Consider the following 22244-nt stretch of genomic DNA (forward strand, 5'->3'; position numbering starts at 1 on the left):
GGTTTCATGACTCGAGTGTGTAATGTGCAGGGCTCGAAAGGGAGAAAAAATGAAGAATATTGGTGATGAAAGCCCTCTGTTTTGTCGATGGAAGAAGAGGAGAGGAATTGTGTAGAGTTAAAATTTATGAAAGATGGAGGAAAATTTTATACTTAAACATAGCCGAAATAAGATCATTCTATTAAATTCCTGCAGACATCGGCCAACTATGTGAATTACTGCAACATGTTGGTTAAAACACGGGAGACTTCAGCCACGTGGTTATAGCCCTATGGTCAATTTTGATGATTTCATATCCTATCAACATGTGGGGCTGATACTAATATTTATGTGCATGCAAGACCTTTTTTAAACACAGAATTCCGTCACGCTTCTCGTGCATGTTTTCTGTTCAATCTAAAAGCTCACATATCTACACATCCAGGATTCACAATTAAAAAAATCTTATCAGATAAGAATCAGGTCGCCCAATGGCACGAAGCAAGATAAACCCAGCATATTTTTGGAAAGAGAGATGCCAAGAGCTGGAGGCACGTATAGTTGAACAAGACCAAGAAATCAGAGAGAAGACACAACAACTGGAGGATGCGGACAACCATGCCAGATTTGTCGAAACAGAACGAAAGGCTCTGAAGCAAGAATTGGAGGATTTCAGGTTGGAGATGGAAACGGAGCAGAAAAAAATGAAGATATTAGCTCGGATTGGCACTGATGTGCGCATTCGATATCTTGAGCAAGCTAAATCACAAGTTATGGGTCTCAATCCAGCAAACTTCAACGCCAAATTTATACAGAGAGGAAATGATGCGGCACATCGGGCGTACGGTGCTGCAGATGCTGCTCTACTCACGGGAAACTTTCTCGAAGATGAGGAAAAGGCGCACCTCACAGGGGTTTTTCCTCTTATTTACGATGGTTTATCTCCTCAGAAATATGGCGGCATGCCCGCAAAAATGCTTCAGGCTATCGATTACCAGGGTAGTGTCGTTTCAGTTTATGCTCAAAATAATGGGTCAATGATCAAGGACAAACAAGCTGCCGCCGACAGTATGAATTTCATTAAGGACAAGCATTTACAGCTGGGAGATGGTGTATTCGAGGAAGATGAGGGTGTCACACACCATTTAAAGAGACTTAGAGAGTTCGCAGATCTAATTATCACCAAAGCTCGACGATATGATGCCAGTCTTGCAACATCTTCCACAACTTATGGACCTCCTCAGACATTGACACCCCTTGAAAAGCCCGCAATTGCTCCCAAATTTTATCAAGGTAGACGGCCTCCAAGAAGAAATAAGTGATGTAAGTGTCACATCTTTCCAGCTCAACATGTCTACTAGGTTTACTGATGAGTTGATTCTGTAGAGCTTTAAAGGGACAATTTATCTATCCCAATACCCCCTTAATCATTGATTGCTCTAGCCGCCATCCATAGTCCTTAAATTTAGCCTTATTTCTCAAAATTGCGATTATACCCAATGTTGATTGGAATCTGGAGTTTGCCAAGCATTAACCATGAACATCTGCGGTTCGATTTCGATACGTATATAGGTGGGAGGAATGACACCATTTGGAAAGTAGGGCTCTTTTCTTATATTTATGTATGGAGATCCAATGACTCTTCATTATATCTATTCGTTCCAGCATTTCAATTGTTGTTATCCGAGGTGGGAAGTGAGGAAAGAAAGGGGTCTCGCTAATCACTGGTGCGGACTGAATTCACAATTACTTATGTATTAGACTTCACATGTTTTGACTCATTCAGTTGAATTGACTCTTCTCTAATTTAAGCAAAAGGCCACTTAGGGCATCGCAGATTAGCGCAACGATAGTTGGATGGAAATATTGATTGTGAATTGAATAAAGATTCTCCATTTGTGCCTCGATTTAATCACCACACGAAACCCTCTTTTTCTATGATTTTTATCTTTAAATTAAAACTTAAAGATTCCCAATTTATGAAAGTTACAATTTTAAAATAAACTTGGTTGGAGGAAAAGTTGGTTAAAAGTCATCCTCCCGAGGTTAAAATTGGTTCAGAGGATATTAACATTTGGATTCTAGGTTAATGAATGGAAAACGAAGTATATCTGTTGACCTCCTGGGATCTTGGCAGCATATGCATATATAGTGCATATGCATATAAGGAGCAAACAAAACTCAACTTTTAATTCATTCTTTCCTTTTTGGTATACTGTTTGTTTGCTTTCAATATTTTGATTTCAAAGCACTTTAATTCCGAAGGCCGAATACCCAACCTATTCCTTCATTTTTTGAATATATGCTCGCAGCTTAACTGCTTAGCTAGAGAATCAATCAATTCAATCTGATGCTCTTTCTAGTCTCAAGAAACCCAACAATATCTCTTAGTAATTGGTTAATGAAGTAAGCTAGGAGTAATGATGTGAATGTATCCGGGGTTTTACTAGAGAGTAGCGAATGCAGCCTTATTGGCATGTATACTAATAAGCAGTAGAGGGTTAGGATAAGCCTTTTACCTAATAATAAACTACAAGTCGGAATGACGCAAAGTTAAAATACAAATCTGAGGTGTAAATAATTCTTATATACCCGGTGGGTTCAATAGAGTGTCCATATCTAGTGATCCTAACTTCTGGAGTATAAAAACTCAAAACACTATCAAATAATTCTTCGTATCTTGTTAAAGGCCTAAAATAATTAATCCTTTCGCTCAACAAGCCTGGAGCTCGGACCTAAGTTGTCCAGTGCTCATCCTGGAAACCCTCTGACAAACAATTGCAACTCCCCAAGACCTCAATCTATCGAATCCAGTAGTTTTCTTTGATCTGTTCCTGCCATTTCCAAATTACACACACTTGAGCCGTTATGGAAATCTCACAATTGATTTAGTCATTTTCGAGATCATGACATCCGAAAGACAGTGGAAAAAAGAGTTTGAGAAAGATAAAGCTAAGCTTGCTGAACTGAACGAACAATATGAAAAGAATGAGACGATTTTGCTCGGAAACCTCTATCATTCGAAGAAGAGATTTGAGACTATCTCCAATGAGAAACATGCAAGCTTTGGGAGATGGAAAACTCTCATCAATGTAAATTATTCAATTGCTTTTTCTCAATTTAGAAATTCATGGCTGATGTTTGGTGCAGAGTGCCGCAGAAAATAGCACTCTTCTAGAGCCGGCTAAATTCAAGGCACTTGAGCACGGCAAAAGGCGGTCAATTAAGATTGGTCCTAAAACAAGTGCAAAGGAAGTACAGAAGGCTCTTGCTATGCACAATGGATTTAGATACAATGAAAGTAAGAAGCGAGAGATTGCCGAATGGAAGCGGAATCAAGAGGAGTTTAGTGCACGTATGGTTGTGAGTTTCATTTACATTTTTGCTAGTCATTCCCTACTGATGGCATATACAGGACATCTTGAGAAAAATGAATCACATTCTTGGTTTTAGTTCAAGTGAAAAACAATTTGACTCCTGCTTCGATGAATCAGCCTGCAATCCTCATACAGCTCTCGAGCACGTCGTCTACCATACATTCTCTTGCCACTCATCACCGGACAAGAGACTTGAGAATGAGAACTCTCAGCTTCTGGAACGGCTGAGTACAGTAAAGAGACAGCTCGAAGACCTTACGGAGAACTACAGAACCCTCGAATATGAAAAGTTCAAACTTGTTCAGGATAATGCGGAGATCTTTGGTTCTTTGAAGTCGACGCAGAATCTGATAAAACTGATTGCGAAGAATAGAGATGAACATGTTCGAACCAACAGAAGATACGCCGGAGGAAACAAGAGGCTCGAAACTGCGCTTGAATCTGCAAAGGTGCAGGCGCAGACGCAACCATGGTGGAACCCGGTACGTAAAGTGACTTTCGATGATACCAATGGCGATCTGAAGGAGGAGATCAAAAGTTTATCCAATTCTTTGGCGCAGATGAAGAGTAACAGGGAGCCGCACGACATTCTTAGAGATATCGGAATCCAGTCTCATCTTGGATTTCTCCGCACTTCCAAGGCGCACGAATATCACGTCATTCAACACCGCTCGCATCACAACATAATCTCTCCCAGTGGCCCAGGACTCGATATCAACTTCGGCTCTTCGGGAAATGGGTATTCGGGGAAGTAGTCCACATGGAAGAAATGTCCGAGCTGATGCGGCATTACTTATCATCAACTCCAATCACCGTGCAAAGTTCGAACAAACATTCCAAAATATCTATGGCGTTGTACTAGACAACGTAAAACAAGGCTGTAACGACAGGTTTGCGCCGCAATCTAAAATAACAGGGATAGCGAACTTGAGAGGAAAAATGGCACATCTAGGATGCTTTACCCAACATACTCCCGATAAAGATGCAGATGACAGATTCTCAACTCTTGCGGAGTACTGTGAATCAGAGTTCGAGTGTGCAATACAGAGATCTTCTACAGTTCTCCAGGCTGCGAAAAATTTCAGCAATGATTCGGAAATTATTGAAGCCTGTAATTCTATGCGTGAAATCTGTGATGCGCTTGTGGAGAGAAGCAAGGTTGATGGTAGTCATTCATTTATGAGTGGTGGGATTAATGGAATGTATATTTGAGCTGAGTAATGGTAGAGTGGAGAGTTGATTTTTGGGATTGGAAACGCTGTTGGATATATGTACATTCGTATGGAAAGGGTGGTTAGCAGTAATTTTACGAGGTTGGGGGTTGGAATAATGTGATTTGGGTGCATAAACTGTGCCAGCTAGTATTCCACATAGAGGGCGAGCTTTCTTTTCTACAGGACGGGTGGTGCTCCAGCTAATTTGTCTAATTATACTGAGAATAAACTACAGCCAAGTGCCATTCAATGATAGGAAGTGCAAGATGTGGGACGGTCAAAATTGAAAAATTCAGATGAATAGTTGTACACAACAAGGTTAATTTTTTTTTTTTAGAGAAATATCTTCTTTCTAATGTATATTTTCTGTGAATTCATGGTAAGTATTTGACGTCATTTTTGCACTTCTATGGATGGGTATTGCACTTGTTAACATATTTCTACCAATGGCACTAAACTCTTTCTCATGATAATAAAGTCAGCGACAGTGCTAGACTGCAACTAATGCCCTTGAAAGCACGATTAACAAATGTTGTTATGCAGACTCTGAGGTGGAAAGGACTTTGGTATCAATAGCCAAGATCGTAGATAAAATGGGCAGAGTGGAGGGAAGGTGGATAATCGATGGACCAAATATTGGATATGGCTTTTAGACAGCATCACATTCTAAGATTTATCTGATATCTTCATACCATTTTATCCAGGGATGCGATCGGTATAGCATTTATGTAGGTAACTGACGAGAGAAACACAGAAGACAGGACGGTAGTCTTCCTTTCGGTCCTCAAGCGTGGTGTACATTCGCCTTCAATACAAAGCTGAAATATCAAGAATACCTAAATCTAGCTTAATAAATCTTGGAGTCCTTATCAACTATCACCCTCGACCGTCTTGAGAAAAATAATTACAATCACCCTCGACAATCTTCTTCCAACGCAAAGTCACAATGACGGTCCTCGGCCCGGTCGCAGAGGCTTCGCCGCCTGTAGAGGATGAAATTAGACAACTCTCTGAATTATACAGCAAGCTTGCGGATCTCGATATCAATCATCTTCGAGCCTTCTACAATCACAAGGCGAAGCTTAATATTGTCGCCGCCGAGAAGAAAAACTACTACAAAGGCATCAATCAATTCCGAGAGGTAAGATCCGCCACGTTTGCTTTACTTGAACAGAGTACTGATTATTGCAAAGAACCTTAACGGTATCTTTAGTGATTGGAACAAGCTCTTGAGCCCAGTCAAAGTGTCTCAAGGTGGCATTGAGGTGATTCTGGGCACTGAAGCTGATCATCAAAATATTGACAGTGCGTGGGAGGAATACATGAAGACGCAGATCAATGGCTCCACAATCCGAGATACTGACGCGACTGTTGAGCAGAGAAAGGTATGGAAGTATCATTTCCAATCACTATATGCTAGGTATGAGTGGCTGCTGAATTGATGGATGACCACACAGGAAATTTTGAAGAGCATCAAAAGTATCCGCCGCTCCGACTAGGACACTGAAGGCCATTCTAAGGGCAACCATAACGTAACTTCTATCTGCGATACTATATCAGCAAGTCTTACCTCTAATAAGATTTCCTCTTTCAAACTCCTTAGGATCAAAGAAGGGTTGCAAAGACTTCAGAACGAGAACGATTCTCTGGTTACTGAAAATAATAGCATCACGAATCAACTGGAGAACATGAGGAAGGAAAGACATGCGCTATTAGTTGCTCGATCGAGCATTATCTAAGATAACAAGAGTATTGAGTCCAAATTGAAGCGCCTAAGCTGTACGACCTGTGACTACAGTGCTCTTGTCATGGCCACCAGTCTACGTTTCTTCAACTTATCCACGCGCCGCAATGACTTTGGAAGTTATACTACCATCCCAGACCGTGGATCCACGAATGTTGACGCAATTGATCGAGGATCTGCTGCTGTGCATAGTGGCAATGTTCGAATCCGTGCCTTTTTGATACAGACAGACTCCAGCGATCAGTTCAAGAATTATAGCGAACTTTTCAAGACTATCTACGGAGTTACACCTTTGGAGGTAGCACAGGGAGCTGAAGACAAGTACAGTTTCGATTCAAAGAACACCGAGATTGCGAACTTGAGGGGCTCAATGGCACACTGTTTGTCGTTCAGTAAACTTACACATGATCTGATTAAGGATTCGTGGTTCGAACGTCTTCGAGAGCAGTGTGAAACCGTGTACCAGAGATACCTCAAAGAGCTAGGATCAGCAGCCAACGCACAAAAGCAATTCGACAATGATGCAATAGTTGGAAGAACGCTCATTCAGATGAGAAGCATTTCAAAGCATATCACGTGGTTGGAAAGGCAGCGAAGGCAAGCTCACTTTCTCGAAGACGATAGTGGGTCCAGTACCGCCTCTTAAACAATGAGATAGCTCTGTTCAGTGTGTCGAGACGTATGGGTCGAATCCAGATCACATACAGTCAATCTTGCAGGTGCAAAACATGAAACGGAGCAAAAGATCTCGTAGCAGCTGCTTAGGGACATCATAAATTTCAGGTCTCCATCAAAATAACTAGCAAAATTAAACACGAATAACATGAACATGCAATCAATAATGATGTTAATTATTGTTGATATATTCCCATGACATGCAATCCTATTGAACATAACCATAACACTGTCAAATTATCCCAACTTGTACGTATATAACCCTTCCTTACTATACTTAAAAATCTAATCTCCTTCTCTTGACTATTATTTCACTTCAATATACGGCCTATAACATCGAGGTCATCATGAAGAAATTACCAAGTACGGTCGAAATACAGCCATGTAACTGCCGTACTTGACAACGATTAAGTATCAAGCAGCAGTAGACTATATATTTCCCGGGTATTTAAACATTGAGTCGTCTATAGAGTAAAATTGAATTTTCTTCGTCACAGGATCTTCGACATCGGAAACTGGATAGCAACACTTTGATATCGGCATATCCATATCGAGATTTCAAACACCAACCATCACGACACACTCCGAAATCATGGCCTCCCTGGGAACATCTACCAATAAGAAAGGCAGGAGCAGGAAATTTTCAATTAATGAAGACATTAGGGTAAGTAGTATCAAGTCTAACAAAGACAAGGTATATTATCAAGTCGCAACCCATCAATGCTAACCCCATTTTCTTTACCACAGAAACCACTTGCCCTCCTCAGCCAAAACATAAATCGCCAAAATTCCGGTACGGAGAAACCACTATCACATATCAGCGAAGAATCCAAAAATGCCATCTCTGTCCTAATCAACAAACATGAACGAACCAAATCAGAACTAGAGAGCAAGATATCTTCCGAAGAGAGAATGAAAACAGAGGTAGAAGAACTACGGGCTCAAGTACATAATCTTCACTGTACAATCAAAGATGATCAAAAAACTTTGGAAGAGCTAAATTCTAGAGTAGAATTGAGGATTCGAGAATCTTCTGCTGTGCCCGATACACAGGAGACTATTCTCGAGAATCTCATTGCAAAGGAAGCCCTAATTGATCGGGAATTGTTCAACCTTCGGGATGATAAAGTCCAGATGCGAGCTGAGCTATTGTTTGCCATGATGGGGAAAGTGGACGAGTCGATTGAGCATCCTGATCAAGCTAGTCGAGATAGTAACCTATTGATGCGTAAGGAAATGTATATTATGACTAAACGCTCCATTGCGCAGGATACAAAAACTCAGCTTCTATTAGCAAAAGAGGTAAGCATGTAGTCTTCTTATGTTTTAAAATATACTAATCACACACTTTTTGTGTAGGATATCCAAAAACAAAAATTGGAGATTTCGAAGGATGATCATGTTGAAGGCTACGTTCCGCTTCGACCCGCCTCTTCAATTCCACAGGACAGTGATGAGGATTCGATTGTACCAGATAGTCATCTAGGAGAGGATGAAAATCACCAGGAGGAAGGAGAAATCAGCTTCGATGAGTATCCTGTCGAAAATAACATAGAGCATCGGGATATCTCCTGGGTTACAGATAGTGGAGAAGAATCCTCGAATGTACTAGACCATCGATTTGGGCAAGAAAACCAAACAGAGGAAGATAATGACTTCGCGGCAATCGAAGAAGAAAATCAAAGAGAGGAATACAGTGAAAACCAAACAGAGGAAGATAATGACTTCTCCCCAATCGAAGAGAATAGACGCCTGAAACTAGAAATCCAAACTACCTCGGAAAAAATTCGAAAATGGAAAGGCAAATTTGATCGCTTCCGGCTCGGCACAAAAGCCACCATTGAACGGCTTGCTTCTGAACTTTTTACTGGTCAAGAAACGCTCAGAGAGTATAAGACCGCTTTGAACGAATCTTATGACACCCGTGGACAACTAGTACACAATTTAGCCAAGGCAGAGAAAGAAAAAGCTCATCTTTTTATTGTGGCCGAAGAAACTGGACTTCCGATTTTAGCAAGAAGTGCCGAAAATATGAAAAGAGTCAAACGAGATGGTATTTACACATTTTTGGACAATAGCCATCTTCGATTTAACGAGGACATTGTTCGTGCTGGGAATCTCGCCACAAACGGAGGTCACATCAATGCACACTTTGCCTCGATTGCTCTATCTGGGGAAGGGGTTGTGAGCAGTCCCGTCATCAGCCACGAGATGTTTCGCATTATTTATGGAGTTTCTGTTGGTGAATATCGTCGCTTGTATACGGTATCTGAAAGACTCGATGAGATGTTTAACATGCATGCTATTCTTGTGGAATGTGGTTCTTTTACGGAAAAGACACTTTCCAGGAACCGTGATGCTCTGTTTCGTAATCAATTTGCTCAGTGCTTGATTGAATTCGAAGCAATTGATGCAGATAACACTGTGGATAAAGGTAAAATTTTCGATGATGCGGTTGGGTCTAACCAGTTTGAAGTGTTTAATGAGATGGTTAGGATTGTGCAGGAGATTAAAGATATGCAGAGGGATGCCATGCACTAATCGGCTCATAATTAAGCGAATCGGGTTCTAATCGAAAAAAATATTAATCTGTGTTAAAGTGAATGGTTCCTGCGTAGCACGTGCACAGGACACTAGTCCTATTAGGACTAGATTGAGAAGCTCTCTGTAGAACTAAGACAATGGGTGATTCATATAAAAGGCCAATATAGCCTCAGTTCTGCCCTATCAGCTTCCCACTATTCCCTGTGTAAGGTCATTCCTTTTAACAATCTGCATGATTATGGGATCTATGGAGTTATCATCTTAAAACTCTCAAAGCTGTTGTTTTGAGGGCAAACGGGTGTGTTTTTTTCTGGTATTAATATGGTGTTTGGGTCTAGTTTTTGTCATTTCTATTTCATCAGGGAAATGAAAGAAGAGCAGAGATTGAGGACTCATAGGATAAATGCTACTTCTAAAGAATAAATTTTTTTTATCTTATTATACTAATGTATATCTAAGTATGAGAACAAAGTCTTTTATTATTTAATAATCCTTCGTCAATCTAACGATCTGAGTCAGCTGCTCCACTTTTGAGTCAATTTTAATAGTATTATTATTCAATCTTTTCGTTTTAATAATTAATAATTATGTTACGTTGTAACATTATAAACTATTATCACGTGTTATAGGATCACATGGATAGTCTTGTGAGGGAGCGAGGGAGCGAAGGAGCGAGATTCGAATCTCGCTCCCCAGCTCCATCGCTTCAATATTGGAATACGAAGGTCTATATAATCAAGATGGATTCCCTTTGTATAGAGCTTCGTGCTCAAGATCAATCATTTAGTATACTCTACTATTAGTTACGAATTGCATTATTGTCATTACTTTAAGTCCCTGCTTGACGCCTAGTTATAAACCACCTCGAGAGCCTAGAGCACTTCCACGTGATCTAGACGGCAAACCTCGTAACATTCTGTTAAATGATATATATTATCTGTTTCCTAATTTCTAAAAAATCCTTCTTCATTATATTATCTCGTGATATTTTTATTATTCATTAGAGTTAATTGCTCAAAGCGGTATGATTTTTTGACATGGTCCAAAAGAGGGGTGGTTCAAAAGACGGGTAAGCCAAAAGTGGGGCAGCTGATTGTGAGACTATATCCAGGTAAGGTCCCCCAGGTCACGACATCAAACATCAAAAGACGGATCTCATTTTCGCACTTTAAGCCTCCTACCCTCCCTAAACATCGTCTGGAATCTAGCATTCATTCAAACGATCTCAATATGGGGGACGATACCATAATATTCGATACCTACCCTGCCTCGCTCACCCTTCAAACCACATCCACCCTCCCCAAAAATGAACTGACCGGTCAAGTCGAGAAGGCTTCATCTAGAAAAGTTGATGAACAATCATCAGCATTATCACAAGTTCCGAATATCCAACCAGATACAATTCCACTAGTTTCTGCTAGTCGTCAACCACATCTCAGCGACAATGGAGTTTCATTAAGCGCGGAGGAATCATCTGAAGAATTGAAGCATGTCACAAAGCCCTTTACCTCCACAGCTATTGAAGCATCAGCCAACAGTTCTGATGATAAAAATCCCAAATCCCTCAAAGACCTTGTTGAGAGCTTCGAAAAGCTAAGGCTTGAACTCATCGGCTTTTCTGAAGAACGAGTCGAGCGTAGTATTGAGACTCGCGTCTTCGACGAGAAAAGAATTCTCATTGAAAAATTTGAGAACCTTTCCGAAGTATTTCGTGTAAGTAACAGATTTCTTCCTTTACAGTCGACAGCCTAGGTCAATTACTAACAAACATCGGCAGGAAATCAATGAAAACACCAAGAAGAATAATGATCTGATTCAAAAGATCAATGACGAACTGGGTGCCAATTATCCTCTCCAGGAATTGAGAGTATTCTCTATGTCTGATACAGATGAGCACATCGTAAAATTTACAGCTTCTCTAAGAGAACAAGCTACTGCTAAGAAAGAACAGCTAAGAAAGGAGTTTGAGGTCCGTCCCGGTACAGCCCCATTTTTACAAGAGACCCAAACTTAACTTCGATTAGGCCATCAAGCTCGAAATTTCCATGGTCCTTGACATCCCGACTATGAGCACGTCTCCCCCAAGCAATATCAAGCCAGCCCAAAGCAAAGATGACGCTAGCAACGTTGCACGGATCCTCGAGGAAAATGCTTCCCTGCAAATCAAACTTGATGCCGCACAAAAAGCTCAAGCCCGAGCTGAGGCAGCCCTGGAGCAATACAAAGCCTGTCCCCCTCAATCAAATAGCACCACCGCCGCAGTCAAGCAAGAATCAGAGATAATTGAACCCTATCTTCCATATTATAGGGTGACGGCACAATTCTGTTCTCGTGTTCGGCACGGATTTCATCACTCTGGACGGCGCATTCACCACGGCGGTGCGATCCGTGAGATTGAAGGCAGAGGTCCAGCAAGTAAGGAAGTGATTGATCTTCGTAACGAAACTTGTCATCGAGGAGATATTGCCGCGGACTTTGCACTTTTCATGGTCGATCCCAATCGTGCTGGCTGGAACGTTGGAGGTGAACGCTACAATGACTTTTTGAAATCCTATCGCATCACGCCGGAAGAATGTAAAACACTCTTTCTATTCTCCAAAGGCTATCCACCATCGATTCTTCTCGAACCCCTCAACATGCATGCTACTATGTATAGGTGCTACTTCAAGACAATTTACAACAGTAATAGCAAAAATGATAAAGACTTCGAGACTTCTTTTGAAAGAATTTTCTTGCAGTACAGACGTCTGTTGTCAACTAACGGTGTATCTCTATGGACTGATCGACACAGATCTCTGGTAAACCATCTTAATTCCGACAAACAAGCTAAGGCCGATCAAAAAGCGATGGAGGAGATTGTTCGAGAAACCATTGCTCATCAGAAAGCTCAACTTGTTCGAGCCTAAGTGGTATTGTTGGGCTTAGATAAGATCGATTGAACCCAGAACAAACTTCGAGTTTGCTATTCGACGATGGCTATGATAGATTTTCCCCCTCGCACCATTTCCCCCGACGCTTCAAACCCCATTCAGAATATTACTCGCCTCACTTATTCCACATTTTGGCTAGCCTCAAAAGCCTTTACAACTAAAGCGGTCTCAACTCCAGCATTCAGGACCTTCCGATAACAACCCAGAAAAAGATTTCCGGCGCACCAGACTGACCAACGAGTTCCGGAATAAACATCCTAGATATTTCAAAACCATATCTTTTTACATAGAATTTGGATATCCAATCGACATTCCAGGATATATAGACAAAATATACGAGAAAGACTTATCTATAATTTATTTTAAATAAGATTAAAATAGAAATTATCGAACAATAAACTTTATCTTTATATAAAATCTTCGATCTAATTCTATAATTATTTATTTTATTTAAATCATTTATATTATTACAAGACTATGAGATCACTACAAATCACATCATTTAACCATTCAATACGAATAGGAAGATAACGAGGAAGCGGTAAAGAGAAAACAACTTCCGTAGACAGAGTCAGACTTATTAACATATTTCATGATCACCGAATACATACATCATCCACTTAGCACTTCCTGTAATTGATAGTTCATTTCACAGCAAGAAATTAGGAACCCTGCCGATGTAATACCTTATTTTATTTCTACTTTTTTGATTTGTTTCACCAAACGGACCGCATACTCGTAAACTCACAGCTAATCATGAGGAAATATAACATCAAGCACTCTTAAACATAAAAATCGTCTAATCATACCAGATTAATAGACACACACGATCGAGCCCATGCTTTCTTTAGGCTATGCGATAAAATACATTTCCACACGATATCAGTAATCAAGCCAATTTGTAATGAAAAAACCCTGTCTAGCGCCGTGCTCAATCCCTGATCCAGCCTCCATTATTTCCAATACCTCAAGACAATGCGACTACGATGACTCCTGAGTCGAGCGAAGTGATTCCGGGTGGTCTTCCTGACTCGGTTTTGAAACCTTTTGCATTGCCTCGATATCCAATATGGTTTCATTGAAAACACCAGTCAATCTAACGCAAATTTGATTCCTGTTCCACTCTCCTCTCATCTTCCATATATAGTCCATTAACTCACGGTAAATTTGTTCCAATTGTTCAATCGAACAACCGCTTGATCCATCTGTGAATTTTTCTAATAGTTCAATTGCATAGTATTCTGTCATGATGTATTCCTTTGGCGAAGATGACTGCGTATAGTTGGCTTCAATTAGCGAGTCATCAGCCGCGCCGCTACTCTGAGAAGGCTTGAATGCAGATGGCCGTGAGGGAGCATCAAAGTGTGGTACAGGTGGCCTTTCTTGTGAATTGTGTGTGCTAGGTGTCTGGGATGGAAATCCAAGGTGACCGCGTGCAAGAGCATGTGCTTGTGAATGAAGCCACTCCTCGCCGCTACTTTTCTCTCCCTCGGCCACATTTGTGGTTTGCGTGCTTAAATTCTGTGACAGCCGCTGCGTTTCCGGAAGGTCAGCGTCTGGTCTTTGCCCGTCTATCGGACTTGAAGCACCTGGACGAGTACCGTTCGTAGCTTGTGTACTCCAATTACTCGAGGCCCTCTTAGAGGTCGTTGTCTCTGATGTTTTCTTTCCGGAAGTTGTTGGCGAAGCGTTGTTGATCAATGCATTTAGAGATGCGTCATGTGAAATCTCCTGGAAAGCAGATCTCTGAGAGTTGAACCCAGTGGCACGGTTTGAGCTGCTCGAAGGAGCCATTGATATCTTGGGTGGCCATTGCTGACGAGGAAGAGCAGGAGAGCCCTGGGAATAATCGGAAGCATTGTCGTTTGTCCCGCTTATCATAATATCTTCACCGCTTGCTCTGGACGGTACAGAAGATCCATTGACTGTAGGCTGCTGAGAGCTTGAAACTATTGAGTGACCGTTGGAGAGCGGAGCGCTAGGGGTTTGGAAAGCTGGAACATCAGAGACCGGGCGTCGACCAGGAATAGCTTGGCTTAAGTTTATTGCTCTCGAGCTCGTTTCTTCAGAGAAGATATCTGAATGCACTAAATCTATCCCAAGTTCTAGCTCTCGACCCTTCTTCCTACTTGCTTCCTCTGCTTCCTTAGCCCGTTGTAATTGTCGTTGATATAAGTTTTCGCAATCAGCAAACTTAGGATCAAATTCCATCGCGTAAAGATCAACTTCAACATTAGCAAGAATTTCCTTGGCCCTGAGCTGTCGATCTTTATCACCAAAAGCTTTGGCATCTCTAACAAGAGTTTTGATATCGAACACGAAGTCTTTTGGTCGAGCGTAGAAACCATTGACTAGCCGTTCCTCGATTATTGTGGTATCTAGATTGTAACAGATCTTCCCGGTCGCAGTTTCACGAAGACATTGCACTCCTTTTCTGTCAACAGCCAATTCAAATGGTCGGAACTGAGGTACATCTGGACGGACAAAATTTGGATCCTTTTCGTCCAAGAGGTATTGGATCTGATTTTGTGGAAGAATTGGTTGTCGGAACTTTCTATACCTTCTATGGATCTGATCCATGATGGGCTGAATCTGCACTTTCAAGAGATTCAATATATGGCGATCAGCCAATAATCTTGCCTTAATTTCCTCTTTGGAAGGTCCTTTTGGCGGCGGCGGTGGTGGAGCCAGCTCAAGCGGTTCTAGCTTACGCTTCTTACGATTGGCTGGGTCAGGAAACTCGGTTGGTGCTTTTCGGCAGTACGAAATAATGCTCTGGAAGAATTCCTCTCGCGATTTCTAAGACTCGTTTAATATCTCCAAACATACAGTAGTAGAATGATGCTTACCCTTGACGGTCGATTGATGGTGAAGTGGTTTCGTTTTGAAAACCCAAATATATTGCGCAACATTTGCGGATTTACTTTATCCGGGCCGACATTTGTTATGCCGAGCACTAAAACAGGGTCTGTAGGGGGAATAGCATTGAGAAGTCCAAGAAACGTAGTTATCACATTCTCTGGAAGTGTACGATACCAAGTGTCAATTTCTGGAAGGTAAATAACGCTTGGCTTATGGCGTTTGACTTCGGCAAACAATTGAACGATAGCTGTCTCCGGCGACTAATTTCACATCAGTACATGATCCAAGAAAAATAAATAAGGTTTGGAGGGAATACAAACCCTAGTAGAATCTAAATATATAGTCGGAAGATCGAAACTCTGGACATGTAATCCCTCGAAGTGATTCAACAAGGCACCGCCGAGGTATCCTTGACCCATGCCAGGCTCGCCGTCAATGAGTAATCTTGGGCGAAACACTCGTGATTTTTCAAACTCTTGCTGCATTTGTTCTCGAGCAAATCCTTGATCATCATCGTCATATTGTTCATACATTGCTTCTTCCAATGCGGTTGTCTTCTTCTTGATGGGAATTAGATTATCAACAATCTCTTCGATTGCGCTGAGTTGTTCTCGAAGTAGAGGCTCCACACTCTTTGGTAATGGTTTGGCTCCGGAAGAAGTTGAACGTTCAGATGATGGTACAATCTTCTTGACCGATATCATGAAGTCCTTGGCCGTAACCTTAATTTTCGAAGAATCCACAAGAAGCTTGTCATTAGAAGAATATATTTGAGGATATGAACGCTGAATAGAATTGAGGGCAGCTTGTGTACATAGAGCACGAAGATCAGCACCACCATATCCCTTGGTAACTTGAGCCAGAGAAGTCTTGAACGAATCATCAATACCCCAATCCTTAGTATGAATGTTGATGATTGATTTTCGACCTTCAATATCAGGCAATGGAAAGTAAAATTCTCGATCAAATCGACCGGGTCTTCTCAATGCTGGATCAATGTTGTCGGGTCTGTTTGTTGCTCCAATGACAATGACTTGCCCTCGACCATCCATACCATCCATGAGTGCCAAGAGCGTGGAAACAATAGAAGCATGAATTTGCTCTTGCTTGCTCGATCGGACAGGAGCAAGACCGTCAATCTCATCGAAGAAGATGATACTTGGCTGGGTGTTCCTCGCCTCTTCAAATAACAATCGAAGCTGTCTCTCGGCCTCACCAACCCATTTACTTAGAGCATCAGCACCTTTTCGCATATAGAAGGTGACTTTGCGACCACCTGTACCAACAGTGGCTGCCAGGGCCCTGGCTAAAAGGGTTTTACCAGTACCTGGTGGACCATGGAATAACACACCACGTGGGGGTGTCACGTTAAACTTTTGGAAAAGTTCGGGATACAATAGAGGCATTTGTACCATCTCTTTGAGCTGTTCAATGTGACCATCAAGTCCACCGACTTTGGTAAAATCAACATTTTTGTCAACGCCGAGAGGGTCTGCATCTGCGAGGGCTTTCTGACTTTTGACTTTTCCTACCTGCGCACCGATTCCGATTGGCGTTTGATCAAGTTGATTTGCTTGTGGCATAGGTGGAAGCAAACCAGGCCTTCCCATAGTGGCAGAGGTAGGTGTCATACCAACACCGGTAACAGCTGGACGTTGCATGTTCTCGTCGTCGCTATCGTCCGAATCAACACCACCAGTAGCACCATTACCCCAAGGACCATTAATAAGCGGAGGTGGTCCAAGTCCACCTCCAAACGGACCATATGTGGCATGTAAATTGTGTTCCCATGGTTTGCTTGCCGGCCCACGACCGCCACGACCTCTACGGGATGGACTCGGTGCTGGGTCTTCTACGTCGTCATCTTGAGCGTATATCTGGTCCATTGGCATAATTTTGTAGTCGACTTGCTTCCGTTCACGACGGCCTTTTGGCTCGTACGTGATTTCCGGTTCGCGATTGCGTCGTCGAGATGGCCTGAGCTCTTGAAGCTCATCTGCCAATTCTTCCGGGTCCAACTCATCTTCGTCGTCTGATACATTACCACGTCTTCGAGAAGTGCTCTTGGACTTTGCTCGCCTTGTATTCCTTCCAGGCCTAGAGGAGCTAGAATATTCGCCATCATCATCCCCGCCTTTCTTTGGCGAGGCTTCAGATGCAGTCATCTCTTCCTCGGAACCTTCGCCTTCAGGCGTAAAATCACTTCCATCATCTTTGTTTCTCTTCGAACCTCGAGTTCTCAGGCGTCGAGAACCAGTAGCTGAAGTTTCGGTTGTCTCTACTGCTTCTTCTGTAATTTGGCCCGCGTTACTTGACCTAGAGGCTCTTGTGCGAGTCCTTGTGACTGGTTCATCGTCGTCATCCTCATCATGGCCGGCTGGTTTTTCTGTCGGCACTTCATCAACGGCGAGTTCGTCCACCATATCTTCATCGGCCGGCGCATCAACAGGGGGAACAGGTACAAATGGCTCGGTATTATCTTCCTCTCCATCATCTGTTCCTACTATCTCAGGCTGCATTACAATATCGTCTTCGCCTTCGGCGTCTTGTTGGGGGTCTTCGTATGAGCTCGTCTCGTGTGCCTCTTCTTTGATAGTAGAGGCAGCAGGTTGTTTGAGGCCCTTCGCTCCTCTAGTGGCTCTCACGCGACCAATCGGCTCTGGTGATCTCGAAGCCCGAATGACATGTCTGCCGGAGTTTGATAATGAAGGAAAATCTTCACCTTCCTCGGTACGCGCGCGAGTGCTCCTTCTAAGTCCAGCAGATGTAGGCTCTGCGCTTGCTCGAGCTTTTGCGGCGCTACCAGCTCTTGTTCTTCGCGCGGGTGTACTTCCGGTTGGCATCTTAAGTGTCACCATGAATTTTTTCTTTTCTGCTGGTTTCTGCGCTGTCTTGTTTCGCTTCGAAGTGGGCTCCTCGACTTCATCTTCGTCCTCGTCCTCGCCGTCGTCTACAACGCGCCTTCGCTTATTTGACTTCTTCGGACGGACCTCTTCCTCGGATTCCTGGAGCAAATCAACCTCACTATTACTATCCTCTTCATAAGTGACAGCTTTCTTGGCAGCTTTCCGCACAGCTCTTCCAGTCTTCTCGTTCATTTCGAAATCTTCTTCCTCGGATTCTTCTTCTATGAATGATTCCTCCGATACGCTTTCATCATCCTCATCAATATCTGAATCCTTGTATTTATTCTTTTTTCGCGAACCTGCTTTCTTTTGCGATTGAGACCTTGGCTTTCTAGGGGTCTTTCGAGGAGCGACTTCGGAAGGGGAGAAATCGTCGTCGTTGGAGTCGGATTTATTAGGGTCGAAGAATTCCAATTTGCGGTTCTTCGCTGGCATAGCGGGGAGTGGGGGTTATATGTAGCTTCGAAGTTCAAAGACCGTATAGGAAGATGTTAAAGCGATGGTGATTCGTCGAAATTCACCTGTTTGTTTAAAACATTGATAAGTTTCGCGCGCTGCTGTATATGGAAAGCGATTGATGTTCAGTTAATGTTGAACAACAAAATACTCTTTTCTGTTGGAAGTGAAGTGTAAATATAATAAGATTAGCGAATGATAATAATCCTTTTTCTCTTCCTCTTTCCTTCTTCTTTCCGCGAAGAAGTTATTCGCATGAAATTATGATGAATGAATTGGTTTCTATCTGTGTTTACCTATTCAATGTTGATATGGATGGAAAGCTGATTTCTCACTAGGCGCGTTTTTGATTCTGCCTGGGGTTTGCCGGTGATCGCTTAGTCCTCCGTCACGCTAACAAAGCGCCACCCCATAATTAAATGATTAGGCGATAACCATTTTGAGTAAGAAAGTCATCTTTTTGATCCATTTTTGACCAACCTTTGAAATGAATTGAAACTTTTCAATTCGACCATATCAACAACATCATCACATTGATGAAGGCATGGAATCGAAAACTTTTCTCCATTGTCTCAAAATGAGATTATGTGAGGTTTTATATACATCTCCGAAGAAAGACGAAATCAAATGGAAAATAAACCATGATTGACATGAGAAAAAGAAAGAGCTTTTTTAAGGAAAGAGAATTTGATACTCACTATCAACCTTATATAGTTCTCATGCGGCTCAAAAGCTTATCTCGATTAAAGTCTGGTACCTTTTGGACCCCTTATAGGAAAGTATGGGGAAACACGTGAGTATCTGTCGCTTGGTGTCACGTGATTATAGATGGTCATCCCGGCGTCACGAGGCCTGAGCATCATAATTCTTTGGAACAACAATAGAAATGATATTTTATATACCCATGTTCGTGTCTATGTTATTGCAGTAGTTCATTAGAAGTATCAACATAAACTGAAGTTTTACAAGCATTATCACTATTTGATCCTTTTCAACGAGTCGCAAAGCATGAAGCAGTCTTCAACATATTTCACTGATAGTGTACTACGCAATTTTCAAACTCCAGTTTCTCAATACACCAATATCCGTTCTATCCTTCTAAATAGTAGCACAGTTCAGTGCTCATCAATGTACAGCAATTATACCCAACAATCACCAACCCAATCTATACAGATACACCTCACAACTTGGCCTTCTTCCTCCCTTCCCCCTTATCACCTTCCACAATCTCCACATCCCTAAAGTCAACCCCTAAAAACTTCCAAATAAAATGAAACCTATCACTCCCAAAAAACGGTTCCTCCAATCCCTCCCCATTCCTAACCCACAACCACGGTGCCCCAAATGCACCCTTCCCAAGCGCATCTTTTGTATTCTCCAGTAACTTATCCTTCCACTCTTTCTCCGCCGCCATTGCCATAATCTCCTCTACCTGCTTCTCATCGAACGAGCCTAGCTTACTTAGGAACTCCCGGAGTTCGTCAGGAATCGTGATGTTTTTGTGAGGGGCAACCCAAAGGGCATTGAAAATGCTCAAGAATGTTTTCTCGAATGTTTCGACAGGATAACGGGATTTGATGAAGCAGAGTGCTCTTTGAGGCTTTGTGTTCACATCAGGTGTTAGCTACGAATCAGTATCCGGCGAGAGATGACTGATTACATACAAGAAGTGTCACAGGCGGGAAGAAATCAGGAGCTTGAAGATCCGGAAGCCCATGATATGATATCGTGCGAGCACTATCGAATTTGCTATACTTTGCTTTGGCAGGAAGACTCCATGGCGGTTTGTTTCCCGAGCCGTTGTTTATGCCGCCGAGGAAGACTGGAATGATACTTGAGATTGGATTTAGATAGGATCTGGAAGAGTAGAGAGGTAGGAAACTCACTTCACGGTAACATCATGAGTAAGAAGAACTTCTCGGTTCTTTCGGAGATGTGCTATTGCAGCGTAGCTGTAGAATGAAGCTTCGGTATCGATAGGGGTTAGCCGGGTGGTAGAATGCGGGGGACGTGGGGAAAGTTCAAGTTCCTGGAGATAAATGATTTGATGCACTTACAGCAATCGAGATAACAATCTATGTGGCCCGGCATGATGAGTTTACTTTTAAAAATTTTAGCATCAATTGAAAGAATGGCGTGCTTTTCTAGATATCGAAACACAATGAAATGGATCAAGGTTTGAGACCAGTTTCCGTGTACCTCGGCTCCAAAAGCTCGACACCCGGAAATCCTGATCACTAAACATCATGCATGCATCATTGCGCACGCTTCTCCTCTCCTCTCCTCTTGTGTCCCTACAAACATTTGATCACTAAACTTCCCCTTCCACGAGGTCCGAGATATGTATTCTCTAATATATATTAATCCAAATGGTCGGATACCTTAATCCTCATTCCATCTAAATTCTCAATTCATCATGACATTTAAAGAAGTAGCACTTGTGATCGGCGCATCTCGAGGGATTGGACGACAAATTGCAATTGATCTCGCCAAGGACGGATATGCAGGTACATACACATATATCTCATCCGTTCATAGCCTGCACTAACAAAGACCCCAAGTGATCGTATCCGCCAAATCCACCAGCGATGCCTCCGCAACTCATCCTTTCCCACCTAACCCCAATTCATCTGCCTCAACCATCTCCACCGTCTGTCGGGAAATCGTTGAATCGGGGGGAACAGCCACTGCCATACCATGTGATGTTCGCAACCATGCCGATGTCTCCTCTCTCGTTTCCCAAGTCATCTCAACTTATGGACGCATCGACGTACTGGTCTACAACTCCGGCGCCATATACCATTCCTCCGTGCTCACCACCCCCTTATCCCGTTACATGTTAATGGAATCCGTCAATCCTAATGGTCTCTACGCATCCATCCAATCTTGCGTCCCGCATTGGAAAGCCCAAAATTGGAAAGCGAGGATAATAGTTATATGTCCCCCAATCTACTCCCGATTTTTCCGGGGCAAAACCGCATATGCTATGGGAAAAGTAGGAATGAGTGTTTTAGTACAGGGACTCGGAATGGATATTGCGAGAATGGGAGAAGAGGCCAAAGAAATGGCGGTTACGGGACTGTGGCCCGCGGTTGCGATTGAGTCTGCAGCGACCGCTCATTTTTCCTCGCCCGACGAGCATTTGAGACATCCTAGCATTTTTTCTGATGCTATTTTGTCGATCTTAAAGGCACCATCTAAGGATGTAAATGGTCTTTTGACTTTGGATGAGGACTATTTGAGGGATCATGATGGAGTGACAGATTTTAGTAAATATGCTTTAGTGCCTGGGACTACACCGAGGAGGATCATGCCGGCCAAGTTTCCGGATTTGACGGTTGAGGAACAGGATGATGAGGGGACGAGATTGGATAGTGCGAAGAAGGAGGAGGATGGGAGGTTGAGTAAACTCTGAGAAGATTATGGATGTGATAAGTCAAGGCAGATTTAAGCAGGTTAACCCTTCACTTATATTTCCTATGTAATATGCCGTATCAAATCAATGAATGTCATAAATTTAGATTCATTCTAGTGTTAGCAACCAACCTAATGAAACG

At 42.4% G+C, this 22244-nt stretch overlaps 9 protein-coding genes across 9 annotated transcripts; 7 read left to right on the top strand and 2 right to left on the bottom strand.

The window, feature by feature from the left end:
- Nucleotides 1–470: 470 nt before the first annotated feature.
- On the top strand, nucleotides 471–1301 carry SS1G_12633 (predicted protein; the record flags this gene model as incomplete). The annotated part of the gene is made up of 1 exon (XM_001586596.1): nucleotides 471–1301. The coding sequence occupies one exon, from the start codon at nucleotides 471–473 to the stop codon at nucleotides 1299–1301; it is 831 nt and encodes a 276-aa protein (XP_001586646.1).
- A 1584-nt stretch (nucleotides 1302–2885) lies between these two features.
- SS1G_12634 (predicted protein) lies at nucleotides 2886–4111 on the top strand (the record flags this gene model as incomplete). The annotated part of the gene is made up of 3 exons (XM_001586597.1): nucleotides 2886–3071; nucleotides 3130–3342; nucleotides 3395–4111. The coding sequence occupies 3 exons, from the start codon at nucleotides 2886–2888 to the stop codon at nucleotides 4109–4111; spliced, it is 1116 nt and encodes a 371-aa protein (XP_001586647.1).
- A 364-nt stretch (nucleotides 4112–4475) lies between these two features.
- Nucleotides 4476–4857, top strand: SS1G_12635 (predicted protein; the record flags this gene model as incomplete). The annotated part of the gene is made up of 2 exons (XM_001586598.1): nucleotides 4476–4558; nucleotides 4806–4857. 2 exons carry the CDS (start codon nucleotides 4476–4478, stop codon nucleotides 4855–4857), a joined length of 135 nt encoding a protein of 44 aa, XP_001586648.1.
- A 659-nt stretch (nucleotides 4858–5516) lies between these two features.
- Nucleotides 5517–6960, top strand: SS1G_12636 (predicted protein; the record flags this gene model as incomplete). Its single annotated transcript, XM_001586599.1, has 3 exons — nucleotides 5517–5711; nucleotides 5764–5990; nucleotides 6321–6960. The coding sequence occupies 3 exons, from the start codon at nucleotides 5517–5519 to the stop codon at nucleotides 6958–6960; spliced, it is 1062 nt and encodes a 353-aa protein (XP_001586649.1).
- Nucleotides 6961–7581: 621 nt separating this feature from the next.
- SS1G_12637 (predicted protein) lies at nucleotides 7582–9530 on the top strand (the record flags this gene model as incomplete). Its single annotated transcript, XM_001586600.1, has 3 exons — nucleotides 7582–7653; nucleotides 7737–8291; nucleotides 8349–9530. The coding sequence occupies 3 exons, from the start codon at nucleotides 7582–7584 to the stop codon at nucleotides 9528–9530; spliced, it is 1809 nt and encodes a 602-aa protein (XP_001586650.1).
- A 1233-nt stretch (nucleotides 9531–10763) lies between these two features.
- On the top strand, nucleotides 10764–12439 carry SS1G_12638 (predicted protein; the record flags this gene model as incomplete). Its single annotated transcript, XM_001586601.1, has 3 exons — nucleotides 10764–11246; nucleotides 11311–11502; nucleotides 11558–12439. The coding sequence occupies 3 exons, from the start codon at nucleotides 10764–10766 to the stop codon at nucleotides 12437–12439; spliced, it is 1557 nt and encodes a 518-aa protein (XP_001586651.1).
- Nucleotides 12440–13444: 1005 nt separating this feature from the next.
- SS1G_12639 (hypothetical protein) lies at nucleotides 13445–18666 on the bottom strand (the record flags this gene model as incomplete). Its single annotated transcript, XM_001586602.1, has 3 exons — nucleotides 13445–15262; nucleotides 15313–15585; nucleotides 15646–18666. 3 exons carry the CDS (start codon nucleotides 18664–18666, stop codon nucleotides 13445–13447), a joined length of 5112 nt encoding a protein of 1703 aa, XP_001586652.1.
- Nucleotides 18667–19867: 1201 nt separating this feature from the next.
- Nucleotides 19868–20778, bottom strand: SS1G_12640 (hypothetical protein; the record flags this gene model as incomplete). Its single annotated transcript, XM_001586603.1, has 4 exons — nucleotides 19868–20287; nucleotides 20352–20520; nucleotides 20574–20652; nucleotides 20745–20778. 4 exons carry the CDS (start codon nucleotides 20776–20778, stop codon nucleotides 19868–19870), a joined length of 702 nt encoding a protein of 233 aa, XP_001586653.1.
- A 325-nt stretch (nucleotides 20779–21103) lies between these two features.
- Nucleotides 21104–22102, top strand: SS1G_12641 (hypothetical protein; the record flags this gene model as incomplete). The annotated part of the gene is made up of 2 exons (XM_001586604.1): nucleotides 21104–21194; nucleotides 21249–22102. The coding sequence occupies 2 exons, from the start codon at nucleotides 21104–21106 to the stop codon at nucleotides 22100–22102; spliced, it is 945 nt and encodes a 314-aa protein (XP_001586654.1).
- Between the last annotated feature and the right edge of the window lie 142 nt (nucleotides 22103–22244).

The sequence above is a fragment of the Sclerotinia sclerotiorum genome, genomic scaffold (assembly GCF_000146945.2).
Source record: "Sclerotinia sclerotiorum 1980 UF-70 scaffold_21 genomic scaffold, whole genome shotgun sequence".
NCBI classification, from domain to species: Eukaryota; Fungi; Ascomycota; class Leotiomycetes; order Helotiales; family Sclerotiniaceae; genus Sclerotinia; species Sclerotinia sclerotiorum.